Source organism: Erinaceus europaeus, chromosome 14 (assembly GCF_950295315.1).
Source record: "Erinaceus europaeus chromosome 14, mEriEur2.1, whole genome shotgun sequence".
NCBI lineage: Eukaryota > Metazoa > Chordata > Mammalia > Eulipotyphla > Erinaceidae > Erinaceus > Erinaceus europaeus.
This window is the reverse complement of record NC_080175.1, coordinates 44,907,582-44,932,413: the sequence shown is the minus strand read 5'-3', so window position 1 is coordinate 44,932,413 and position 24,832 is coordinate 44,907,582. Positions and strand designations below refer to the sequence as shown.

General features: G+C 52.8%; 3 protein-coding genes across 12 annotated transcripts; all 3 read right to left on the bottom strand.

Moving 5' to 3' along the window:
* Positions 1-6: 6 nt before the first annotated feature.
* MAFG (MAF bZIP transcription factor G) lies at positions 7-8,384 on the bottom strand. 4 transcript variants are annotated; one of them, XM_060171747.1, is made up of 3 exons: positions 8,164-8,384; positions 4,656-4,764; positions 7-4,572 (listed from the first exon to the last, which is right to left on the bottom strand). In XM_060171747.1, exons 2-3 carry the CDS (start codon positions 4,689-4,691, stop codon positions 4,120-4,122), a joined length of 489 nt encoding a protein of 162 aa, XP_060027730.1. In that variant the 5' UTR covers positions 4,692-4,764; positions 8,164-8,384; the 3' UTR covers positions 7-4,119. The 4 variants fall into 4 exon arrangements, with proteins under 4 accessions (XP_060027730.1, XP_060027729.1, XP_060027731.1 ...); XM_060171746.1 differs by having other exon boundaries at positions 4,656-4,718; positions 8,164-8,383; XM_060171748.1 differs by lacking the exon at positions 8,164-8,384 and adding an exon at positions 7,994-8,108 and having other exon boundaries at positions 4,656-4,718.
* Positions 8,385-12,943: 4,559 nt separating this feature from the next.
* PYCR1 (pyrroline-5-carboxylate reductase 1) lies at positions 12,944-16,980 on the bottom strand. Of its 6 annotated transcripts, XM_060171740.1 has the most exons (9): positions 16,816-16,920; positions 16,523-16,643; positions 16,250-16,320; positions 15,504-15,683; positions 15,197-15,418; positions 14,999-15,091; positions 14,691-14,854; positions 13,963-14,032; positions 12,944-13,827 (listed from the first exon to the last, which is right to left on the bottom strand). In XM_060171740.1, exons 1-9 carry the CDS (start codon positions 16,885-16,887, stop codon positions 13,807-13,809), a joined length of 1,014 nt encoding a protein of 337 aa, XP_060027723.1. In that variant the 5' UTR covers positions 16,888-16,920; the 3' UTR covers positions 12,944-13,806. The 6 variants fall into 6 exon arrangements, with proteins under 6 accessions (XP_060027723.1, XP_060027726.1, XP_007538291.2 ...); XM_060171743.1 differs by lacking the exon at positions 16,816-16,920 and adding an exon at positions 16,962-16,980 and having other exon boundaries at positions 12,944-14,032; XM_007538229.3 differs by having other exon boundaries at positions 12,944-14,032.
* A 1,768-nt stretch (positions 16,981-18,748) lies between these two features.
* Positions 18,749-22,252, bottom strand: MYADML2 (myeloid associated differentiation marker like 2). Of its 2 annotated transcripts, none has more exons than XM_060171739.1 (2): positions 21,280-22,252; positions 18,749-19,340 (listed from the first exon to the last, which is right to left on the bottom strand). In XM_060171739.1, exon 1 carries the CDS (start codon positions 22,218-22,220, stop codon positions 21,300-21,302), a length of 921 nt encoding a protein of 306 aa, XP_060027722.1. In that variant the 5' UTR covers positions 22,221-22,252; the 3' UTR covers positions 18,749-19,340; positions 21,280-21,299. The 2 variants fall into 2 exon arrangements, with proteins under 2 accessions (XP_060027722.1, XP_007538290.1); XM_007538228.3 differs by having other exon boundaries at positions 18,749-19,273.
* Positions 22,253-24,832: the final 2,580 nt, after the last annotated feature.

The window sequence follows — 24,832 nt, the reverse complement described above, 5'->3', positions numbered from 1 at the left end:
TGCCAGTCTCTTTAAAAGGTGTTTATTGATCATATACAAAATAAAGAAAACCTTATATATCACAAACATACACTATATACAGCAATAAATACCTGGGGTTCGGCCCAGTGCCGCCCCTCCTGGACAATAACTTAGTAATAAATACTGCACAGGGCAGCAGTGGGCCCCCAGCCTCGCCCCACTAGGTCAGACTCCTGCCTGGTCAGGTGGGGTGGCCCAGGCTGACATGTCTCGCTGCCATCTTTGATAAGCCCCACTCACCCCAACAAATCCCAGGGTATCGCCACCCCCCGGAAAGGTCTGATGAGCTCTGCAGGGACCTAGCCTCAACGCCAGGAGAGCGGCAGCCCTTGTCCTGTTGCCCCTGTAGAAGGCTTTTTTTTTTTTTTTTTTTTTTTGTAGAAGACTTTCTGCACCCACGCCATTTGGTTAAAGGCTTCAGGAACTAGCAGGTTGAGGGGTTGGGGAGGGCAAGACCAGACACGAGGTTGCAGAAGGGGCCCAGATTGGGTCTTTCAGGCAAGAGCAATCTCAGTTCACAGTTCCCCTGCCTGCACTGAAGCTCAGACCATGGCAGCAGTTCAGACCATGGCGGCTGCTCCATGGTGGAGTGGAAATGCGTGTCACTGCCCCAAGACGTATAGGCCATGGGGCACCAGGTTTGTGTGTGTGACTCAACTCTCCTTCCTCACCTGCTCCAAAACTAGCCATTTAACAGGAAGGGGGGAAAAGGGTCCAAATGAATTATTCATTGGCTTCTGGGGAGAGATCGTTAATGTGTTGGTTCCTTCCACCAAACCACAGCCTAAAAAAGTAACATACAGGATCCCAGAGCGGAAGTGGCACTGCAGCTGTGGCTTGGGTTCCCTAGTTGTGGGCAGGATCCAAGTGGCCACCCCAGGAAGGGAGGCAGCAGGGACAGGGACGGGGCTTGACCACCTGTCCCAACGGAGGGTTCTGCTTCAGAGAGCTGCAGGCCCAGGCGCTGTGGACACTGGACAGAAAGGTCTCCTGGGGAGACTTGGCACCCAGTGGGTACCAGCACACCAGAGGATTGCCATCTTCTCACCTATGCAAATGGAGTGCCACCAGGAGTAGCAACCAGGGCTGAGAGGCTTTCTTGGGGCCATACTCTGGGCAGGGTTCTCTGAGATCTGAGTGTCCCTGTGGGACTGGGAACAGCTGGACAGGGTGAAGTGGGATGAGAGGTTTGCATATGGTTTACTTAGCAGACAAATTTGGGGGGACTCAGCCTCAGCCAAAGCCCTCAGCTCACTGTGTCAGAAAAGTTGAGGAAAGAAAGAATACACAACACCCTCTTGGCAAGAGAATTGAACTAACAAGAATCAGAAAGACACCAACTGGTCACATGGGAACATAGGATCTACTGTTAAAACTCTGGTGAAGGAAAGGAAAGGGGGTATAGGGGCCCTGTAGACCAGCTTTCTGGGAACAAGGTTCTCCCAGACCCCAGAAAAAGCTTCTCTAGACTCAACAAGTTTAGAAAGTAGCATGGCCCTACTGACTCCAGAGCATCTGGAACCCACACCAAGTACTTACAACTTCTTGTCCACCCATTGCCCCTTCTCTAGACTTCCTCTCCTACCCTTCTATCTATTGTCATATCTCCAGCATGGTGGAGGTTCACAGTGATGGATGATCACCTTTCAGAAGGGACAGGGGTACAAACCCTGCTGACCATGGAGGACCTGTTCCTCATCCTCTAAGACAGATAGGTATGACACTTCCGAGGGACTCTCAATGTGACTTCAACTCACTGCTGTGACACCCAACAATGACAACTTTCTGGACCCCAGACAGCCAAAATCGAGACTGCAGAAAGGTGGGGGTGGATACCACTAAATGTTCTGGTAGATCTGCACTGTAGGCCAGCCCAGATATAACCCAGTCTCTCACGGCTAGGGTGGGAAGGCTAGCAAGCCTGTTCCCAGCACACAGTCAAAAACTGGGTCAAACCCTGTGCTGAATACCCTGTCACCCACATGGTGAACCCTTGCCCAGGCTATTTTTGCCCACTGGTCTATACTTCTGTGCTTTAAGGGGCTCAGGGCCCCCAGAAAAGCCAGCCACTGGGGGTGGGGTGGAGCAGGGAAGGGAAGCCTCTGAGGTGTGGGCACCATGGGCAGCCCCCAGTCCTGTGCCTGTGTGGAGCTTCCTGAGACGAGCCCAGGAGAGCAGTTGCCCAAAGAAGCACCTCCAGAAGCTGAGGAGGAGCTGATTCCTGGAAGACACAGATCCTAAAGGGAGGCAGGGAAGAGCCAAACCCCAGAGCTGCTGGCATGTTCAGAGGAGATAGAGCAGACAGAGCAGTCCTGCCATGGAGACTACAGCCCTTGGCCTGCACTGGCAGGGACCTGTCCCACATGCTATTGGAGTGACACAATAAGGGTACACCCCAAACACCAGGTTCTGCCCAGTAAGCTTGTGGGGTTTACAACCCTGCTGTGAAGACCTACAGCCACCCCCCTGCCCTTCCAGCTGAGATCCATAAAGCCTCCAGAACAAAGCTGAAGCTGCTGGGGCTCTAGCCAGCAGACTGGAAGTCAGAAGGAAGACACCGGGGCAGTGTGGCTATGCCTGCAGGCACCCACAGTGACCCCTTGGTCCCTGCAAAGTCACCACCCAGGGCCAAAAGGGGTGGTCCTGGAAGCAGCTTGGGTGCTCCCCAAGATTACAGTTCCCAGACGCCCTGCCACTGGATCAGTCCAAGCCTGAGACGCACATGTGAAGCCAGAGAGGGGGGTATGGCAGAGCCCTGCACCTGGCCCCAGGGAGAAGGAACCTGGGTAGGCACCCAAGCAAAAGCGGCCCAAAACTGGCAGGCATCCCAAACCCAGATCCAGCAAGTCAGAAGTAAAACAAAACAAAACAAAAAAACATAACCAAATCCAAAAGAAAACACACACAGCAAGACAGACACAAGAAATGACACCCACAGGTCAAAGGTCACCAGAAGCACCAGCACGTGACGCTGCACAAGACCCACCAGGCACTGGACACCACGGACCGGCAAGAGACGGAAGCAGGGAGGGCATGGGAGTTAAGTCACTTTCGGTACAATTGCAAAGAGATAGCAAAGAGGACGTCGGGACTGGACGTGCCTTCTGGTCAGCTAGCGGCTTGGCATTTTTTTTTGTCTTTTTTTAAACTAAGTTTTTATAAATAACGTTTGATAACTCTGTGTATATAAAAACTAAACTCCAACAGCCACAAAGACTTGTCCATAGGTTTACAAGAAGGGACTTTTTTTTTTTTTTTTTTTTTTGTCTTTTTCTTTAAACTAGCAAAGTTTCTATTATACTCTTTTCCCTTTTCCATTTACATGGCCAAATGGTCTTTTTTTTTTTTTTTTAAAGACAGTTTTTATAAATACTCTGCAGCTTTTTTTTTTTTTAACTTTTTAAACATATAATTTAATAACTTCATAAAAGGAACTTCTCTCTGTTAAATAAAGGGCTATGTAACCACACAAATAGGTCATGTAAACAGTGACACGGGACCCATCGCAGGACACACTGGACACACCCTTCACGGACTCTCACAACCAGTGATTTGGTCTTGTTCAGTGCAGTGCATTGGGGTGGGTACCCAGGCCCCCAGCGGCACGCTGCCCACTCCTACCCAGGGCTCCCCGGCCAGTGCTGGGCTGCCCACTGGGCCAACTGAGCAAAAGCCCCTGGATCACCTTCCCTCCAGGCAGCCAGCAGGGCCCTCAGAATTGGGAGCAGCCCTTCTGCTGAGGCACCTCTCTGCCCAGGAGAGCAGTGTGAGCCCAGGCGTGCTTTCTCTCTGTCCATCCCCACAGGACCAACTCTGGACTCCAAGACTGCAGGGTTTTGGTACAAGGAAAGGGGGCCTGGGGTGACCCAACATCACCACCGAACTGACCAATCCCAGGGTACAAAACACAGGATGACAACAACGAGATCAAAAAGGGGCTCAGCCCGGCGCCCCGGGGGTGCAGGTTGTGCTTTGCAGGGAAGGGGGGAGGTGAGAAGGGGTAGAGGGAGAGAAGGGACCGAGGGAGGAAGGGACAAGGCTACTGAATCCGCCACCTGCCCATTGGCCCCTCGCTGATCCGCCTGGGCGAGCGTGTCCCTACGATCGGGCATCTGCCTTGGACTTGACTATTGTGATGACACTGGTGGCAGCCACCTTGCCAGGCACAAGGGGCCCCAGGCTGGCAGCAAGGGGGCCCCGGGCAGGTGCCACAGGACTACGGGCCACAGTCCTGGCAAAGTTCTGCAGGGCCTCGTACTTGGAACGCAGGGCATCCAGCTCCAGCTTCATGCTGGCGTTCTCAGAGGCCAGCTTCTCTACCTCCTGCTGCAGCTCTGCCTTCTGCTTCTCCAGCTCCTCCTTCTGCGTCACCCGCTTCACCCGGCAGCTGGCAGCGTAGCCCCGGTTCTTGAGTGTACGGCGCCGCTGCTTCAGCTGAATAATCTCCTCCTTGGACAGGCCCCGCAGGTGCTGGTTCAACTCCCGCACAGACATGGTCACCAGCTCCTCGTCTGTCAGGCTGGTGCCATTCTCCCCTGGCTCCCGCTTCACCTGGGTGGGGGGGAGGGCACAGTACACGAGGTCATGGGCAGCCCCAGTCCCTTACCCCAGCTGTCCACCCCACTTCTGCTCACCTTCAAGGCCTTGTTTCCTTTATTGGGGGTCGTCATAACCCGGGGGCACAGTGAGCAGGCACTCTGGGAGACAAGGAGCAGCAGTCAGGACCCTGGAAGACACCCATCCCTACCCTCCCTGGTCACATTGCTCCTTGCGGACACCAGTGCAGCCCCATTCCTGTGCCTGCCCCCCTGCCCTGCCTTCTGCTGTCTATCCTATGGAACCAGGACGCCTGAGGGCCAAGAGGGAAGCAGGAAAGAAAAGAGGGTGGACCGGGTAGGGATGAGAAGGATGCAGAGAGCTTTAAAAATAACCCAAGTGCCCTGAGCAGTGCTGTTCCTGGCGAGTCATGCTGACTCAGCACAGTGAACTCCCTCCTGCCTGGCACTCCCCCAGGCTGCCTGCCAACACCACCCCAGGGGACCTGCAGCCCAATGCTCCCAAGCTACAAAGGCCAGGCCTCAGCAGGTGAGGACTGGCTAGTGACCCTGTGCACGAGCTCCAGAGCTCCATCCTCCCTCTCTCCAGTGGCCTAGGGACAAAGCCCTGCTCCCCAGAGCATTCAGTTACCATTATAAAGGAATATACACAGCCTCTCCCCACTCCCCACCGCAGGTGGGGGCACCCCATCCTCTGTCCACCTTCCTGTGGTGGGGTAACCATCTTGTGGCTTGGGGTTACAGCGTCTGCCCCACCCCATCCAGAGTATTTCATAAGCATGCCCATACTCATTTCCATGCTCCACCTCATCTACCAGGCAGCTTGTGTGTGCCCCACACACCCCTTTTCAGCCTCCAGACACTCCATTACACATCTTTCTGCAAAACCAGCCCCTGCCCCCTGCCCCCAGCTCCTCAGGCAAGGACACCCCAGCTTTAGAGGTCCCATGCAGAGGATACTATGCCATTCAGAGGAAGCCGACTTCTTGCCCCTTATGGGATGCTGAGGTAGAACACAGGTCTGCTCCATGGTGGAGCCCCTGTCTCAGCAGCCCTGCAACAGGTGAGGCCAAGGGGCACTGCTCCAGGCAGGGAGGACAGAAGTGGCCTCCTACCCACCCACTAAAACCCAGGCTAGATACAGGGATGCTCAGGTTAGAAGGGAAAGCCCTGGTCTGTAGGTATCCCACCCCCCACCCCCCCTTCCAGGCCCCCATGGATCACACGGCAACTTCCTGAAGAGATTGTACTGAAAACTGCCTCCTCGACAGATTTCAGCCTCTGCAGAAGGCCTGAACTCAGCACACCAGCAATCGCTCCCAATCAAAGGTGTGCTCTGGGGGAGGGGTGCTCTGCCAAGCCCAAGCCAGGTCTCCCAGCTGCCACCTGCCTGGTCCCCTATGGACAAGGTCTAAGGGATTCTGGAGGCCAGATCCAGGGGAGATTTCCCTACACACACACTGGTCCATCTTTCTTAATCCATGGGCCCCCTGAGGCTGTGCCCACCCCTAGAAGATGATGTTAAAGTCTCCCGGGAGTCGGGCAGCAGCACAGTGGGTTAAGCGCAGGTGGTGCAAAGTGCAAGGACCAGCATAAGGATCCCGGTTCGAGCCACCGGCTCCCCACCTGCAGGGGAGTCGCTTCACAGGTAGTGAAGCAGGTCTGCAGGTGTCTGTCTTTCTATCCCACTCTCTGTCTTCCCCTCCTCTCTCTACTGCTCTCTGTCCTGTCCAACAACAGTGACAACAATAATAACTACAACAATAAGAACAAGGGCAAGAAAAGGAAATAAATATAAAAAAAATGCATGTACAAAGTATTGTATTTACTGTCGAATGTAAAACATTAATTCCCCAATAAATAAATTTTAAAAAAAGGAAGTCTCCCCCACTTCACTGAGGCACCTGGGAAAGCCGACTACTAAGGGGGAAGAGGTGTGTGTGTGGTGGGGGTGGTTCCATCCCCTGCTCCCTGGCCTGCAGAGCCAGCTGTCTCCGGTACTCAGGCACCTCCACCCAGCTGGCCTTGTTTTCACTCAGCCTTTCAGACAATTTCCCACAAGCAGCCCTAGGGCATTGAAAGCCACTCTGAAGACCACTGCAAACTTCAATCCTATCAAGGCTGCATTTCCACAAGAGCCTGAGGCTTCAAGAAATGTCTCTGCTGGGACCTGCATCCCACTCCCCCCAAAAAAAAAGAAAAAAAAAAAAGATGAAGAGGGAGAGAGGTATGTGTGTCCGTGCAGCAGTTTATCTAAGCATGAACCACAGGCCAGCCTGAGTCAAGAATCCCTGGGCTAAAGCCACAGTCAAGAGTCAGCTCTAGTCTGCACAACACCCCTCCCTATCATCCCAAAGGTGGAGAATCATCCATCTGCCCAAGAAAAAGACAGACAGGCACTTACCACACCCCAAGTCCCCACCACCTGGCCTATCCCACCTACCCCGAACCACCTTCTCTGCTAACCTGTACAACACAGAGACAGCACCCTGAGTGAGACACTGGGGTGCTGGGAAACTGCTTCCTCCCACCCCGTGGGGTCCACACCAGTCTACCTGCTTCCTTAGGAAGATCCTGCCACCTGCAGCCTCAACCCCAGACCCCAGGGCTGTGAGGTGGGGCTGCACCTGCTCAGCAGACACTTCTCTCAGATGTCTAGGTGCCTAAGAGCTGCTGCTTCCTCTCATTTATGACTTCCTGGTAGAGCTGTGTGAACTCGCCCTGGCCCCTGTGGCTGACACTGAGCACCAGATAACAGGCACCCCTTTTTCCCACTGACTCCCTCTCTTACGCGCCCAGGGCTTGCGGGCTTCCCAGTCAGGCCAGCTCAGCCCGAAGCTCCTCCCTCCTCTCTCTTAGAACAACTTCCCAGTTTGGGGAACTGTCCCAGGCGTGGGTCAGGGCAAGCTGCCAGGGTAGCGTGCCTGGGAGGTGACCTGGGGCCTTGCCTCCTTCCTGGGGAAACTCACCTGCAAGACCGCGCCAGCCCACTTCCTCCCCACCCGCCCGGCTAGCTACTCGCACGCCAGCCCAAACTTCACCAGGCGCCTCAGCCGCCGGGCTTGGCCCCTTCCTGCTCCCCAGTCACCTCCCCTCCGAGTTCTGGCCCCGGCCCCTCGTTCAGAACCCCCCGAGCACTGGATAAGCAGCTGGTGACCTCATGCTGATGACTCAGCAAGTCTCCCTCCGGGCTCCGGCCCGCGTGTGACGAGCTCGGTGATGCGGGCAGGGTCTTCCCGCCCGCTCCGCGCCCTCCCCTGGCCAGTCGCGACCCTGCGCTGGTTCCGCCGCCGCGGGCACGGACACCTGATGAATCAGCAGGTCCTCCGCGCAGCCCGGGGATCCCCGCGCGACCCCACCCTTTCCTCCAGCCACCCCACCGCTCCTTCCTCCGGACGTCCCAGGCTCCCACCCACCGCGGCCCAGCCTCGGCACGCAGGGCGCAGCGGGCGAAATAGCTTCGAGAGAACCGACGGGGAAGTCGAGGCACGGGCCGCCGCGGCGCGCGGAGCACACTCGGCCGGCGCCGCCCCCGCCACCCCGGCCCCTCCCGGCCCCTCCCGGCCCGGGCGGCCGCGGCACTCACCCAGCACACTGCGGGCCCGGGCGGGCCGAGGCCGGGCGGGGAGGGGCGCGCGCGCTCCGGGGCCGCGCGGGGCAGGGCCGCGTGTTGGGCTCCGGGCCCAGGGTGGTGTGCTAGCCGTCTGCGTAGACCGGGCCGAACGCGCTAAGAAGGCTGGGCCGGACCAGTCTGGGAATTCGCCGTCGCTGTCGCCGTCGCCGCCGCCGCCGCCGCCGCCGCCGCCGCCGCCGCCGCCGCCGCCGCCGCCGCAGTTCCACAGACGTCACATGATGTTTGGTCACGTGGGCTCCATTCATGAAGCGGCGGCGCGACCGGTCGGGGCTTAAAGGGGAAGGCGCGGCGGCAGCATCGGCCGGAGGCGGAGCGCGCCGGCATTGCGCATGCGCCTTCTACAGCGGTAGTCCCAGCGACGCGCACCGCACCCAGTGGCCAGGGTCTCGCGGGACTGGCCGGCGCGCTCTTGGGCCAACCACTCTCTGTCCGGTTGGCAGCCTGAACTGGTCAGGGAGCTCTGGCTAGGTGGCAGTCACGGGCGCAAGCGCTTGCTACTGTCTCGAGTGCACGGGTGCACGGTGAAAAGTTCTCCCAGAACCCTAAGGCTGCACGTCTCACCTTCGTGGCCCGCAGTCTGCCAAATTACAGTGCCAAATTACAGTCACAGACACTTTACCTAAGGGTTCAGAGCCTCAAACCTAGATCAACCCAGGGCTTCCCCTAGGCTTTCGAGGACGAAGTTTGTCCCCCAGGATGGTTTCTGAGGCCAAGCCTTCCTGTCTCCCGCGATGAGTTTTCCCTGCTCTTTAGCTCCAACAGAGATAGAGACAGACAGACACACACACACACACACACACACACACACACACACACACACACACACACACACACACCAAGACCACAGGATCCAAGTGCTCCGTTAAGATCCAGGATGTCCCTTTTCGGGTGTAAAGCCAGAAGATGACCCAGTTCTCCAGGCAGTCAAGGAAGTGCAAGGGGCAACCATGGACTAATGATGGAGGTGTAAATCAGGACCACCAAGGCACCCGGAGCACTCCTTGCCCAGCATCAAAAACTTGTGGGGGTTGGACAGTAGCACACTGGGTTAAGTGCACATGGCACGAAGCACAAGGACTGGTTCAAGGATCCTGGCTCAAGCCCCCGGCTTGAGCCAGGAGGCCGCTTCACATGAGGTGAAGCAAATCTGCAGGTGTCTATCTCTCTGTCTTCCTCTCCTCTCTCCATTTCTCTCTGTCCTATTCAACAACAATGATGGTAACAACAACAACAACAATAACAACAACAACAACGATAAACAAACAAGGCCAACAAAAGGGAAAAAACAGCCTCCAGGAGCAGTGGATAACCCTGGAGGCAACAAAAAAAAAAAAAAGGGAAAAAAAAAGAAACTTTTGGGCAGGGGTAGATAGAATAATGGTTATGCAAAACAGACTCTCATGCCTGAGGCTACAAAGTTCTAGGTTCAATCCCCTGAACCACCATAAGCCACAGCTGAGCTGTGCTCTGGTTAAAAAAGAAAAGAAAAGAAAAGAAAAGAAAAGAAAAGAAACTTGCTGCATTTTGTGGTTCTTTGCTCCCCCTTCTTTCTCTGCAGAGCTGACTTGCTCTTATCTTTTTGCGCACTTTCTGGGTGGGACGGGTCCCAGGGCTGGGTGTAGTCGGGTATCCTGACTACAAGGGTTCAGACTTTTAAGTTGGAAGCACTTACAAACAAAATACTGAAGCAGGAAACACAGACTTGCCATAGAATGCGTTTCATTCCTGGAGGCCTGGAGATGGCTTAAGCAACAGAGCACACACTTCATTCCCCATGTGCAAGCACCTGGGTGGGGCCTCTACAGTGCACACTGGTGCACTGGTGAGTGAAGCAGTGCCATAGCCTCTCTCCTTCATCTAAAAGTTTTCCAGGAATTCAGTGAAGAGCTCCAGCGATAACTCTGACGGCAGGGAAGAAAAGAAAAAATAGGCCCAAAAAGTGGCCCAGTAGATAGATTTCACAAGTGTGAAATCCCAAGTTTGAGTCTCAGCATTGCATGTGTCAAAGTAACACTCTGGTTCTCTGTCCCTCTCTCCTTCCCACTTTCTCATTAATAAATAATTTTAATTTTTAATTATATTTATTTATTTGATAGAGACAGCCAGAAATAAAGAGGGAAGGGGTGATAGATAGGGAGAGAGATAGAGAGACACCTGCAGGCCTGCTTCACCACTTTCCCCCTGCAGGTGGGGACTGGGGGCTCGAACCCGGGTCCTTGCACATTGTAATACATGTGCTTAACCTGGTGCGCCACCACCTGGCCCTTGTAATTTTTTTTTTAAGGGGGGAATCCATTCCATTCTTTCCTTACCCTGGGGAATTTGCTGGTCACATCGTCCTACAGGATAGGGAAAGGGGGTCCACACCCTAGAAGAGATACAAAGCCCTGGCTGCCCAGGCCTGGTGCTGCCTACCCTGCCCCATGTCCACAACTTACCCTAGGGGTTGCAAACCCTGCCTACCCACCTTAGAGCATGGGGAGTAACCAAGACTCTTTGCTGGGTCTTGTGTTTACTCCCACATCTTTGGTCTTCCCCTTAGAGTTGAGAGCTTCCACTGGGGCTTCACATCTGCATGACTTCACTGCTCCATGGATGCCTCTGTGGGTGTGAATGTGTGTGTAATTTTTAAAAAGTTTTAGTTATTATTGGATAGAGGCAGAAATTGGGAGGGGGAGATAAGAGACAGAACTAGACAGAGAGATCTGTAACTCTACCTCACCATTCGTGAAGCTTTCCCACTGCAGCTGAGAACCAGGGGCTTGAATCCAGGTCCTTAAGCACTGTAGTGTGTGCACTTAACCAGGTGTGTCACTGCCTAGCCCTTATAATTTTTTTTTTTTTTTAAGATAGAGGATGGGGGAGAAAGTCAACATCACAGCTTGGCCCCACTGCTTGTGAAGCTTCTCCTTTTCATGCTTCCTGCTCATGGCCAGGGTCTTGAATCCATGTCTTTATACATAGTAAAGTGTTCAGTCCACCAGATAAGTTGACTCCTGGCCCATTTTTAAAAAATATTTATTTTCCCTTTTGTTGCCCTTGTTTTTTATAATTGTTGTAATTATTGTTGTTATTAATGTCCTCATTGTTAGATAGGACAGAGAGAAATGGAGATAGGAGGGGAAGACAAGGGGAGAGAGAGACATCTGCAGACCTGCTTCACCACCTGTGAAGTGACTCCCCTGCAGGTGGGGAGACAGGGGCTCAAACGGGGATCCTTCCGCTGGTCCTTGCGCTTTGTACCACCTGCAATTAACCAGCTGTGCTACTGCCTGACTCCCCCATTTTATCTTGTTAATGAGATTGAGTGAGAACAAGCAAAGTGCTGCTCTACCAGGAGTTCTGACAGGGGTCTTTGTTGTTGTCTCTTGCAGTGCTGGGGATGGATGGGCTTTGATCCCAGGGCCTCAGAAGTAGAAGTGCTATCACTGAGCTACCCCTCAGGGTAACCCTGGGGTTGTTAACTGTTGAATGTGCCTGGCCCCATGGTGGTTTCTGGTCTCCAGCAGCCTGAGCTCTGTACCTGTGATGGAAAATTTCGAATCAATATGACCATGCCACAAGTGGCCTAGATGTTTGGTCAGATGTCATCCAGGGCAATTTTTTTTTTTCCTCCAGGGTTATTGCTGGGCTTGGTGCCTGCACCATGAATCCACGGCTCCTGGAGGCGATTTTCCCCCCTTTTTGTTGCCCTTGTTGTTGTAGCTTCGTTGTGGTTATTATTATTGCCATTGTTGATGTTGTTCGTTGTTGCATAGGACAGATAGAAATGGAGAGAGGAGGGGAAGACAGAGAGGGGGAGAGAAAGATAGACACCTGCAGACCTGCTTCACCGCCTGTGAAGCAACTCCCCTACAGGTGAGGAGCCGGGGGCTCGAACTGGGATCCTTAAGCCAGTCCCTGCGCTTTGCGCCACATGCACTTAATCCACTGCGCCACCGCCGGACCCCATCCAGGGCGATTTTGTATGAGACTAACATTAACACTCTGATTCATAAAGCACCTTCTGTGTGGGTGGACCCTATCCAATTAGTCAAAGGCCCAAATAGCACCCCAAAAGTAAGAAAGAAAACTTCAGCAGAATGTCTGTTTTTAGGCATCAACTGCAGGGTTCTCCCAGCTAGCCCCTGAGATCGGATCTGTAGTTTTCGGGTCCTCCCTACCTACACACTGGATTTACTAATTCCTTCTCTGCCACCATCATCCCCCCCTTTTTTATTTTCTTTATTTGATAGGACAGAAAAATAAAGAAAGGGGAGGAAGATAGACAGAGAGATCCCTACAGGGGGGTGCCCAGGTTAAGTGCACATAGTATGAAGTGTAGGACCACACAAGGACCCGGCTCCCACCTGCAAAAGGGTCACCTTACAAACGGTGAATCAGGTCCACAGGTGTCTATCTTTCTCTCTCCATTTATATCTTCCCCTCCCTTTTCAATTTCTCTCTATCCTATCAAAAAATAAATAAAAAACAAATAAATAAAAATTTTAAAAAATGGTCATAGAAGCAGTGGATTCATAGTACTGGCACTGAGCCCTGGCACCAAGCCTAAGTGATAACCTTGGAGGAAAAAAAAAAAACTGTAGTACTTCCTTTCCCACTCATAAAGCTTTCTCCTGTATGTGGGGAGTGGGGGCTTGAACCCAGGTCCTTTCACATGCTAACCACTGTTCTGAACCATGTGTGTCACTGACTGCCCCTGAGCCAATTCCTTGTAAGTAATTTTTAAAAAATATTTTAACTTATTTTTTATTTATTCTTTTAAGTGAAAGAGATACAGAAAGATCAGAGAAAGAGAAATACCAGAGCACTGATCAGCTTATGGTGGTGCTGGGGGTTGAACCTTTGCATAACCATGTCTCCCCAGCCCTTTACGCATCTTCCTCATTGGTGGCCCCTGGAGAATCTAGTACAGCTCCTTCAGGGAAAATGGAGGTTGAACCTTCTCCAGTAGCAGGAACACTAAGCCCAAGCGCTGGGGCCAGCTTCCAGCTGCACCTGCCACCTCCTCACTCCCCAGAGCACGCAGGGCCTTTCTTCCAATGGGAAGGACAAAGTTACAAGTAGGGGTACTAGGGCTGGAAATCAATTTATTTAGCAGGAAAGGATCAGGGCATGTGCAGAGGCATCTGGGGGAGATAGGCGGAGTGTGCTGGTGTACTTGGAAGTTCAAATACTTGAGAGGACCTTTTCCCAAATACTTGGAAGGGACAAAGGGGTGGTTGGCTAGATGTTGGGTGAAGTATCACATGAAGTATCCCATGATCTGAGAGTGGGCTCCCTCCTTGGCTGTTTTCCTTCCAAAGAAGGAAACCTTGACCCCTGTACTCAGTCAAAGGCTATACCCCAAGCCAGCTAATGCTGGGGGGGGGGTGTGTGAAGACGCCCCAGGTCTCCAGAGATCTCTGAAGGGAAGGGAGTCCTGATTTAATTTGGCGACAGAGGAGGGGAAGGTGAAGGTCAGAGAATCAGCCACTTATTCTGGGCCAGGAAAGAGATCATGGTGTCAGATGCCCACTGGGAAGTGAGTTTCTTGAGCTGACTAGAGCTATAGGTCATTATGGGGACACTCTGTGAGGTCTGGAGCCAAGACGCTCAGCACAGGAGGTTTGGACCCTGGAGAGAGGAAGGCAGATTGGTCTCAGGCAGGACACCTCAATCCTTCTGGCCCACTGGGGCCAGGCTGCAGGGCTGCCACTTGGTGTGGTCAACAGGGGCCACTGAGGCCCCAGGAGGGGCATCCTGTTTCACCTTGTCCAGGACAGTCCTCTTGATAGCAGCTGGAGGGACCTTCTCCCGGTCAGCCATGGACTGTAGCTCCCTGCAGGGACAGCAAAGAAGGTTGGGTTGGGACTCTGCCTTCTTCTAGAGCCACAGAGTCCGATGGTCAAGGGAAGAAGCCCAGCTTCCAGTTTCTAGCATCAGCAGTGGGGTGCTGGTCACTGCATTCCTGGGCCTCTGGCCATGCCCTCTGCCCACAGCCCCCCAGGCCCTAAGTAGATTAGAGCAGAGACAAGAGCCACCTCTGGGAACATGTATCTGGATGCCTGCTATCACATTTGGCATTGGAGATGCCCCTGGGCATGGACCAGAAAAGCAGGTGTGAGAAGTCATCTGCTCATCTCAAACACCTGAACTTGAGAGGGTGCAGCCAGGGGATGCCCCTCCCTGCTCACTGCTCTTTCAGCTCCACTGGGAATGCCTGAGCTCTGGAGATGCTATCATCTGACCCTCTAGTCCTCTGAGGCTCCCACTGACCCTGTCCCAGGCTTGGATAATCATGCTGCTTCTGGGTTTAATGTAACTTGGCCACAGCAGGGCTGGGGGGAGGGAAATGTGCAAGCTGGTTGCCATAGGGATATGTGGGCAGCCCCTTCTCACAGGATGGGGGGAAGACAGTAGAGGTATGGTGATCATCTCCCTGAAAACCTCAGGCCACCACACACAGAAGAGTCAAAGCCCAGAGTGTAGGGGCCCACCTTGTGCGGGTGCAGGAGGCCTGCACAGCATCGATGAGCAGGGAGCGGAAGCCCCCACTCTCCAGCACATGCAGGGCATGGATGGTGGCGCCACCAGGAGAGCACACATTATCCTTGAGCTGGCCTGGGTGCTGCTCCGAGTCCAGCAGCATCTTGGCGGCCCCCTGCAGCCAGAGAGAGGGGCTGTGGCTATGTGGGCACCAGTCACCCGGACAACAGGACACAGTGCCCCCTATCCCCTCTGCTCAGCCCCCTACCTACACCCTGGGGCAGGGCTGTTCCTACCAGAGGGCTGGAGAAACACTGACCAGCAGGGCCTGTGCCCCAAGGTGGACTGCCAGGCTTCGTGGCAGCCCCATCTTCACTCCACCGTCAGCCAGGGCATCCAGGGCAGTGAATGCCTGTGGGGAGGAGAGACCACTGACCTCTGTTCCATGCTTCTGCTCTTTCTCCCTCTGCAGTGCTCAGTTCATAGTGGACCCAGTCAGGTAGAAGGGGGTCCTCACATAGGCTGGGCCACTGCCACTGAGCCCAGTGACAGCATTGATCAGGTCCTCCTCCACCTCAGTACAGAAACCCACGCTGCCCATGAGCTGCTCCAGGAGCCGGCCATCTTCCACCTGGGCATGGGTGCCAGTGGCATACACAGTGGCACCCTCACGCACTATGACTGGTGTGTTGGTCATGCAGCGGATGACTTTGGGGGCCAGCTGGAAGGCCTTCAGCTTCTGCAGGATGTACCAGGTGAAGGTGTAAATGCACTGTCCCAGCCCAATCTAAGTGCCCCTCTCCCCTGTGCCTCCAAGCACCCACCTTCTCAATGGAACTGATGGTGACACCGGCTGCACATGACACCACGATGTGGTGGCCCTGGATGTCGGCACCGACTTCATCCAGAATGAAGGGGATGATGTGTGGCTTCACAGCCAGGAAGAGCACATTGCTGTGCTGCACTGTCTCCTTGTTGTGGGGTGTCAGAGTCACCCCCAACTTCTGCAGGGAGCACAGAGCTGATTCAGCCCACCTTCTCCCTGGCTATCAGTTGCCTCCCTACCCCCAGGTCTGAGATTCCCACTTGAAGAACAGCACAGAAACTTCTCAAGAATGGGAGTGAAGCAAAGTTTGGGCTCAAGAGCCAGGACCCTGACTCCACTCAGAAGCCCTGCTTGGAGTGGTACTGGTCCATCCCACCTGGGGCTGCAGCCCCCAGATCTTGGCCCTTAGGGTTGGGCTGTGGTCTCAGGTCAGAAGCTTGTCCCCACTCTTGGGTGTAGAGCTCTGATTTATCTGTGTCCACCACCTTGGGAATCTATTCCAGACCCGCACCCTGTCCCCACTGGTTGCACTAGTACTGTCATCGAGGTCCCAAGACCTGGGTGGGGAGACACTGGAAGGGTCTTGAGCTACTACTCTAAGCCCAGGCTGCCTCTCACCACTGAGGTGGTGGGCTTGGTGGATGCACACCACACCCAGTACTCTCCTCCATGTCCCCACCCCAAGCATCACAACCCCTGCCCCCATGGCCTGCAGTCTCCCCAAAGCTCCAAACCCGCACCTACCCTGAGGGCAGAAACCGTGGGCAGTTCCAGGTCCGGGGAGCTGGCCATTATCTTGTGGGCAGCCAAGATGCCTGAAGGGACAGAGTTCCTCCTCAGGCTACTCTTGGCCTTGCTCCCCTCCTTCCCAGGGAGGTCAGTGTACGCCCCAGAAGTCAGGAAGAGCAGCAGCCCTCACCATGCCCAACCCAACTCTCCAGGCTGCTCCGACCTCCCACCGTCAACCCCAGCCCGGCAGGGGAAAGGGCCGTCTCCTCCCACCCGGCCGAGCTTTACCTGCTGCGGTGAAGCCCCTGGCTAGGGCAAAAGTGAGCTGACCCGCGCCGATGAAGCCCACGCTCATGGTGTCTGCAGACACGCCCACCGCGCCCAGATGGCACCAGCTATGCAGGTGCAGCTGCAGGACGAGATGGGACAGGTCTGGGCGCGGGAAGTTAAGAGGACAGTGCCAGGCCCGCCCCCGTCCCGTTGAGCTGGCGTCCTAGACCTTGCCCACGGATCCCCGCCGACCGCAGCCCCTCCAGTTCCAGCGAGTGAACCTAGCCCGCTCCCATAGCCGCGGTACCCACCGAGAGTCCTACAACCCTACCCAAGCCCAGCACCGCCCGCCACGCGGCCCCACTGGCCGCCCGGTGCCCCATCCAATCAGCGGCACGGCCGCACACGCAGAGCCAATCAGAGGCCGCGCTGGAGACAGGAGCATTGCATCATCCACTTACGACCCCGCCTCCCGGTGAAGTCAGAGCCTCCCATCAAGATTCCAGGGCTCAGGGCCCTGAGCCCCGAGCCCCGAGCCCCCAACCCCCGGGGATGAGGTACCCCTCTCCACCCCTCAGAGTCTACACCCAAACCACACCCCACCCTCATCTGCCTCCGAGAGGCGGCTCCCAGGGCACGTGGTCACACGGACACGTCAGCGGCACTCCAGGTTCGTGGCGGGGCTCGCTCCCAGGCCAGACGGGCTGCACCCGTGGAGCGCTGTCCCCTTTCTGTATTTTATGAAGCATCGGTTCTCACCTGCCTTTTTTAGTGGTGAGGGTGGTGGTGGTGGTGGTAGCGAGTGATAGTTTACCACATGGAAGCATTAAAACCGAGTCACCATTGTCACTTGGGAGGAGAGGGGCGCAGAAACTGGCGCTAACCCGAATCGGGATCTCAACATGGGCAGGCACCAGGGAGGCCCAAACCCGGTCTATCCCCCTGGGGTTTTCTCTTGAGTTTTTGTTGAGACTCACTCAGGCTTTTGGAAAGCTGCTCAGAGTCTGAGCCTGTTAAGTACAAACCTAACCCATACCGGAAAGACCTGAGCTGGGGCATGATCTATGGCGCCCTCAGGGAGGGTAGGACTGTGCTCAGGGCTCTTGCAGTCACTGTGAGTTCCAGGCTAGCAGGCTCCCTTAGCAGCAAGGTTAAGGGCAAAGAATGACTGGCTTCTCATCCCCCTGGAAGGGCAGGGTTGAGCCTTATTTGTTCAAATCTTTATCTTCTATGATGACAAGTTATTCCGGAACGGTGATCTCAGAATGACACAGATGTAGGCCCATGAAATAGATCCCTTGGATAGTGTGCTGCTTTGTCATGTTCATGACCCAGGTTTGAGCCCTGTCACCACTACAATGAAGGAAGCATCAGTGCTATGGTCTTTTCTCTCACTCGGCCTGTCTATCTAAAATAATAATGATAATAAAATAAAAAGATTTCAGGGGACCACTTCACGAGGGGTGAAGTAGGTCTACAAGTGCCGTTCTCTCCCTCCTCTCTCAATTTCTCTTTGTCCTGTCCTATTTAATTGGAAAAAAAGGGGTGGGGGAATGACTACTATGAGTGAACTCCAGGGATTAAGCCAGGTGGGGGAAAAAGTGTTTAAACAAAAAAGAAAGGAGCCCGGTTGTGGTGCACCTAGTTGAGTGCACAGGGCCCAGGTTTGAGCCTCCAACAGATGGGGACACCTGCAGGGGGAAAGCTTCACAACTGGTGAAGCAAAGCTGCAGGTGTCTTTTGGTTTCTCACCCTCTCTATCACCCCTTTCCCTTTCAATTTCTGGTTGTCTCTATCCAATAAATAAGTAAAGATAATAATAAAAATTTTTAAGAAGACGAAACAGAAGACAGAAAGACAGATGTCTGTGGCACAGGAGCCACTGCCTATACCTCTGGGCTGTCTTTTTTGACTAGAAAGGAAAGACAGGAGTCCCTGTGAGCTGGGAGATCATGAAGCAGGAGCCCATTTGTCATCTGTGACTTATCCCCTAATATTCCCTCCCTCAGCCAACAGGGGACCCGCCAATACATGGGCACCTATCTCCTCAGAGCCTCTGCATTTGAATCAGAAACACAGTCCCATGGAGTGAAGTACAGCAGACCAGATTTTTTGTTCATCAGAGTCTTTTTAGTAGGCTGGTGCCAGCCACTGAGTCCTCAGGGTGCTCCCTGAAAACCACTCTGGGTCTGCTGCCAACCCTCTGCCCACAGCCATGCTCTGGACCCAGAAGCCCCTGGTGGGTGGGAGTACAGACAGGTATTTATTTCCTGGATGAGCTAGCCAAAGGGGCAGCTGTACTAGACCCATCAGCCTGCTCCATTGAGGTATGGTCCAGTGGGAGCTGCCAGATGTCTTGGGTCATGTCCTTGTAGTCACGCCATCATTTCCCACCACATCAGGCATGGCAGGCAGTTGGGCTAGGCTTCCTGGCAGGCTGTGTTCTAGGTAGAGTCACCAGCCTCCTGGCCCCTTAGGTCACCTTTGCCCCCTCACAGTATTCTCTGTGCTGGTGTCACTAGGGCTGGGAGATCTCTGACAGTGGTACCTCCTGTGTGACTGGCAGAGGCCCCACTGTCCTGGCCAGGTGGCTCTCTTTCCAGGGTCCTGGAACCTCCTTCTCCAGCCTCAGGGAGGGGCCATTGTCCACAGCCTCCACTACATGCCTGGTTCTGTCTTCAAGTCATCTCACATTTGCCAGCCCAAATATGATCTCCAGACATTGAAACACATGTTGGGCTGCCTCCAGAGTCCTGTTGGTGTCTCCGTCTGCAAAATGGGCCACAGCCTTCCTATGGCTCCAATGCATTATTACACTGACAGTGACAACATTGAACTGGAGAGAGGGAGAGAGAAAGAGAGAGAGAGAGAGAGTTGTAGAGGGGGAGATCAAAGATAGGGGTAAAGAGAATGAGACAGATAAAGAAAGAGAGAGAGGGAAATAAAGAGATGGAGATCAGAACAGAAAGAGAAACACAGGGACAGACATAAATACTGAGAAATAGAGGAGAAGGAGACATTAAAAAAAGCAAAGAGAGGGAAGCTGGGCAGTGACACAACTGGTAGGGCACACCCATTACCATGAGCTAGGACCTGGGTTTGAGTCCTCTGCTCCCCCCCTGCCAACCCCCCTGCAGAGGGGATGCTACATGAGCAGTGGAGAAGGTCTGCAAATATTTATCCCTCTATTTATTTTACCAGAGGACTGGTTAGATCTGGCTTATGGTGGTGTGGGGCACTGAACCTGGGACTTTGGGGCCTCAAGCAAGAGAGTTTTTTTTGCATAACCACTATGCTATCTATCCTCTGCCACCCCCTTTTTTCACCAGAGCTCTGGTTGATGGTGGTGGTGAGGAATTGAACCTGGGACTTCAGAGCCTCAGGCAGGAGAGTCTCTTTGTATAATCACTATGCTATCTAACCTGCATCCTCTTTCCCTCTCTAACTCCCCTACCTCTCTCAATTTCTCTCTCTGTCCTATCAGATGAAAATAGAATAAAAAGAAAAGGGAAAATGACCACCAGGAGTGGTAGATTCGTAGTGCCAACACTGAGCTCCAAAAATAAGCCTGCTGGCAATAAACAAACAACAACATTGGTCCTGGAGGTGGCGCTGTGGATAAAGCATTGGACTCTCAAGAATGAGGTCCTGAGTTCGATCCCCGGCAGCACATGTACAGGAGTGATGTCTGGTTCTCTCTCTCTCTCCCATCTTTCTCATTAATAAATAAACAAAATGTATTTTAAAAAATATTTATTTATTCCCTTTTGTTGCACTTTTTTTATTGTTGTAGTTGTTGTTATAGATGTCGTTGTTGTTGGATAGGACAAAGAGAAATGGAGAGGGGAGGGGAAGACGGAGAGGAGGGGAGAAAGATAGACACCTGCAGACCTGCTTCACCTCCTGTGAAGTGACTCCCCTGCAGGTGGGGAGCCGGGGGCTCTAACCGGGATCCTTAAGCCAGTCCTTGCACTTTGCGCCATGTGCACTTAACTCACTGAGCTACTGCCCTACTCCCACAAAATATTTTTTTATATATTTATTTTATTTTAATGAGAAAGATTAGACAGAGGCAAAGATACTAAAAAGGAGAAAGAGACCAGAATGCTGCTCAGTTGAACCTGGGACCTCAGAGCCTCAGGCTTAAAAGGCTTTTTTTTTTTTTTTTTTGGATAACCATTATGCTGTCTCCCTATCCCTAAACAAAATCTTAAAAAAACAAAAAACAGGAAGCTGGGCGGTAGCACAGCAGGTTAAGTGCAGGTGGCACAAAGTGCAGGGACCAGCAGAAGGATCCTGGTTCGAGCCCCTTGCTCCCCACCTGCAGGGTGGTTGCTTCACAAGCGGTGAAATAGGTCTGCAGGTGTCTATCTTTCTTTCCCCATCTCTGTCTTAACCTCCTCTCCCCATTTCTCTCTGTCCTATCCAACAATGACGACAACAATAGTAAGTATAACAACAAAACAACAAGGGCAACAAAAGGGAATAAATAAATATTTAAAAAAATTAAAGATAAAGAAAAGTGAAAAAACAACAAAATGGAGAGAGAGACAGAAAGATATAGAGAAGACAGAGATAGTGAAAGATACATGAAAGAGGGAGACAATAACAGAAAAAGAGAGAAAAGGGAAACAGACTTAGGGACACAGGGATAATGAGAGAGATGAAGGAGACAGAACTAGAGAGACAGAGAATGATGCATAGCAGAAGAGAAACACAGGCAGCATGACTGGAACTGACAGAAGCTCTATTCCAGCCCCCAGCTCCCCACCTACCTCTGGAGTGGTTCTGGGGACTACAGAGTGGGCACAAAGTGAATCCTCTGGGAGTAGGCCAGGTCGGCCATGTAGAGCAGCAGGTTGAGGTAGGTGAAGATAGTCACCACCAGCTGACTGTCCCAGGCACAGCCACTTCCGCTGAAGCAGTCGGGAGGCCTCTGGGGCTGGCCGTACTTGGGGTCAAAGCAGAAGACTGGCCAGATGACAGCAGCACTGAGGTACAGCAGCACAGCGAGGAAGGTGTACACCACCACTAGGCGGTCAAAGGGGCAGCCCAGGCTGGCCGTGTGGCCCAGCACACTTAGAACCACCACAGCCACCGTGGCCAGAAAGCACAGGGTGTAGACAGCCACACACCACTGGGTGGCCCCGTAGCGCCCATAGCGGCTACCATGCAGCAACGCCCCGAAGATGATGCAGCCCATATAGGCCTGGGCAATCTTGAGGAGCCCTGACACCGTGGCCATGTAGCTGGACACTTGTCCTGGCCGGGCACGGGTCAGAGCCACCTCGGCAGCATAGACCAGGAAGGTTAGCCAGGCGAAGACACTGGCAGCCAGACGGAAATCCCGGGCGGCGCAGCCATCGGGTGGGCAGGGCCAGCGGGTGAAGTAGAGTGGGTAGAGCACGGCAGCCGTAGCCGACAGCAGCGTGGCCAGCATGGCAAAGGCTGCCGTGAAGTTGCCCCAGGAGAGGAACAGACAACCATGTAGCTGTGTGACCTCACAGGCCACCACCAGGCCTGTGACAGTGAAGCAGAAGCCCCAGGCCACCATGCAGAAGGTGCCCTGAACACCTGCCCAGCCCCCACGGTGTGCCACCAGGCTGAGGGTGGTGCAGCCAAACGACAGCTGCAGCACTCGGGCAATGCCCACCGCGGAGGTCAGGGCCCCCAGCTGCAGGTATGCACCCCTGGGGGGCTCCACCATGCTGCCCATCCCACTGGCCTGGCAGATCCTGCCTCAACTCTTGCTCCGGGGGCTCCGTTGCGTGGTGGTCCTTCAGTCTCTACGGAAGAAGGGCAAACGCTAGAAGAAGAAGTCTCTTCCAGGGAACAGCCTGCAGCAGCAGTTACACAAATGACATTGCAGCAGACAGGCTGCTCAGCTCCAGGGGCATTGCAGCAGCCAGGCAGCTCCGTGCTGTCACCCTATAAATAGGCAGCCGATCAGAGCCCAGGAATAGCAGTGCGTGCCTGTCCCCATCCGGGAGGAACAACTGACCCCTAGCCCCACACTGTTAACCCTCTGCCTGCTGGCACTGCCCCCGCCTCTGTGCCACCTGTTTCTGCCATCACTCAGCTCCACTGGCTGAGGGGAGAGAAAGGAGGAATCCAGCCTCAGGCTCACACAGCCCCCAACCAGCAGCAAGCTGGGAGGGGCCAGGAAGGTGAGGTAAGGTAGCTCCCTCACTTCAGGGACTTCCCAAGTAGCTACTTTCAGAGTTACTGTCACTGGGAATCTTGAGTCCCAGCAGGGTGGGGGCGGGGTGGGGACTTATCCAAAGGTGGAGAGAATGAGTTTCACTTTTTTTTTTGGGGGGGGTCATTACAAACTTCTTCTCTAGTCTCCCCCTAAGACCTAGAATCACCAAGAAAAAATGCTCCTACTTTCTAGGTAAAGCCTGAATGCAGTATGAAATGGTTTTGAAAAGGAAAACAAAGTAAACAAAAGTCTGACCATTTGAAAGCCTTACAGGTTCAGCTTTAAGCAGTACAGGAAACAAGATTTAAAAACTGCCTGTAGCTGGAGCTGGTGTATTGCACCAAAGTAAAAGACTCTGGGGTGGGGGAGAATGAGAGTACAGGCCCTGGAAAAGGATGACAGACGACCTAGTGGGGGTTGTATTGTTATGTGGAAAACTGAGATGTTATACATGTACAAACTATTGTATTTACTGTCAACTGTAAAACATTAATCCCCCAATAAAGACATACAAATGAAATAAAATAAAAATTGCCTGTAATTCTCACACCTAGTACATGTTTTATTTATATTTCTTTTTTAAAATAATTTATTTCTTTATTGGGGAATTAATGTTTTACATTCAACAGTAAATACAGTAGTTTGTACATGCATAACATTCCCCAGATTCCCATTTAACAATACAACCCCCACTATGTCATTCATCATCTTTCATGGACCTGTATTCTCCCCACCCACCCACCCACCCCAGAGTCTTTTACTTTGGTGTAATACTCCAATTCCATTTCAGGTTCGACTTGTGTTTTCTTTTCTAATCTTGTTTTTCAACTTCAGCCTGAGAGTGAGATCATCCCATATTCATCCTTCAGTTTCTGACTTATTTCACTCAACATGATTCTTTCAAGGTCCATCCAAGATCGGCTGAAAACGGTGAAGTCACCATTTTTTACAGCTGAGTAGTATTCCATTGTGTATATATACCACAACTTGCTCAGCCACTCATCTGTTGTTGGACACCTGGGTTGCTTCCAGGTTTTGGCTATTACAAATTGTGCTGCCAAGAACATATGTGCACACAGATCTTTTTGGATGGATGTGTTGAGTTCCTTAGGATATATCCCCAGGAGAGGAATTGCAGGGTCATAGGGTAGGTCCATTTCTAGCCTTCTGAGAGTTCTCCAGACTGTTCTCCACAGAGGTTGGACCAATTGACATTCCCACCAGCAGTGCAGGAGGGTTCCTTTGACCCCACACCCTCTCCAGCATTTGCTGCTGTTACCTTTTCTGATGTATGACATTCTCACAGGAGTGAAGTGATATTTCATTGTTGTCTTGATTTGCATTTCTCTGACAATCAGAGACTTGGAGCATTTTTTCATGTGTTTCTCAGCCTTTTGGATCTCTTCTGTGGTGAATATTCTGTCCAAGTCCTCCCCCCATTTTTGGATGGGGTTATTTGTTGTCTTGTTGTTGAGTCTGGCAAGTTTTTTATATATGTTGCTTATTAAACTCTTATCTGATGTATGACATGTAAAGATCTTCTCCCATTCTGTGAGGGGTCTCTTGGTTTGGGTAGTGGTTTCTTTTGCTGTGCAGAAGCTTTTTAATTTGATGTAGTCCCATAGGTTTATACTTGCCTTAGTCTTCTTCGTAATTGGATTCGTTTCATTGAAAATGTCTTTAAAATTTATGCGGAAAAGAGTTCTGCCAATATTTTCCTCTAAGTATTTGATAGTTTGTGGTCTAACATCCAAGTCCTTGATCCACTTGGAATTTACTTTTGTATCTGGTGAAATACAGTGATTCAGTTTCATTCTTCTGCATGTTTCAACCCATTGTTTCCAACACCATTTGTTGAAGAGACTCTGCTTTCCCCATGTAGTAAGTCTGGGCCCCTTTGTCAAAGATTAGATGTCCATACGTGTGGGGCCTCATTTCTGGGCTCTCAATTCTATTCCACTGGTCAGTGTGTCTATTCATGTTCCAGTACCAAGCAGTTTTGATGACAGTGGAATAATAATAATAATAATACAGTTTGAGTAATAATAATAATAATAATACAGTTTGAATAATAATAATAATAATACAGTTTGAGATCTGGGAGTGTGATGCCTCCGGTTCTGTTC

Excerpts from the sequence above, each read along its gene's own strand:
- PYCR1 (XM_007538229.3), bottom strand. The coding sequence starts at position 16,887 with ATGGGGCACCGGGCGGCCAGTGGGGCCGCGTGGCGGGCGGTGCTGGGC. Across the intron at positions 16,321-16,522 it reads CAGGGGCTTCACCGCAGCAG|GCATCTTGGCTGCCCACAAG; the intron begins GTAAAGCTCGGC and ends CTGTCCCTTCAG. Across the intron at positions 14,855-14,998 it reads TTGGGGCACAGGCCCTGCTG|GGGGCCGCCAAGATGCTGCT; the intron begins GTCAGTGTTTCT and ends CTCTGGCTGCAG.
- MYADML2 (XM_060171739.1), bottom strand. The coding sequence starts at position 22,220 with ATGGGCAGCATGGTGGAGCCCCCCAGGGGTGCATACCTGCAGCTGGGG.
- MAFG (XM_060171747.1), bottom strand. The coding sequence starts at position 4,691 with ATGACGACCCCCAATAAAGGAAACAAGGCCTTGAAG. Across the intron at positions 4,573-4,655 it reads AAGGAAACAAGGCCTTGAAG|GTGAAGCGGGAGCCAGGGGA; the intron begins GTGAGCAGAAGT and ends CCCCCCACCCAG.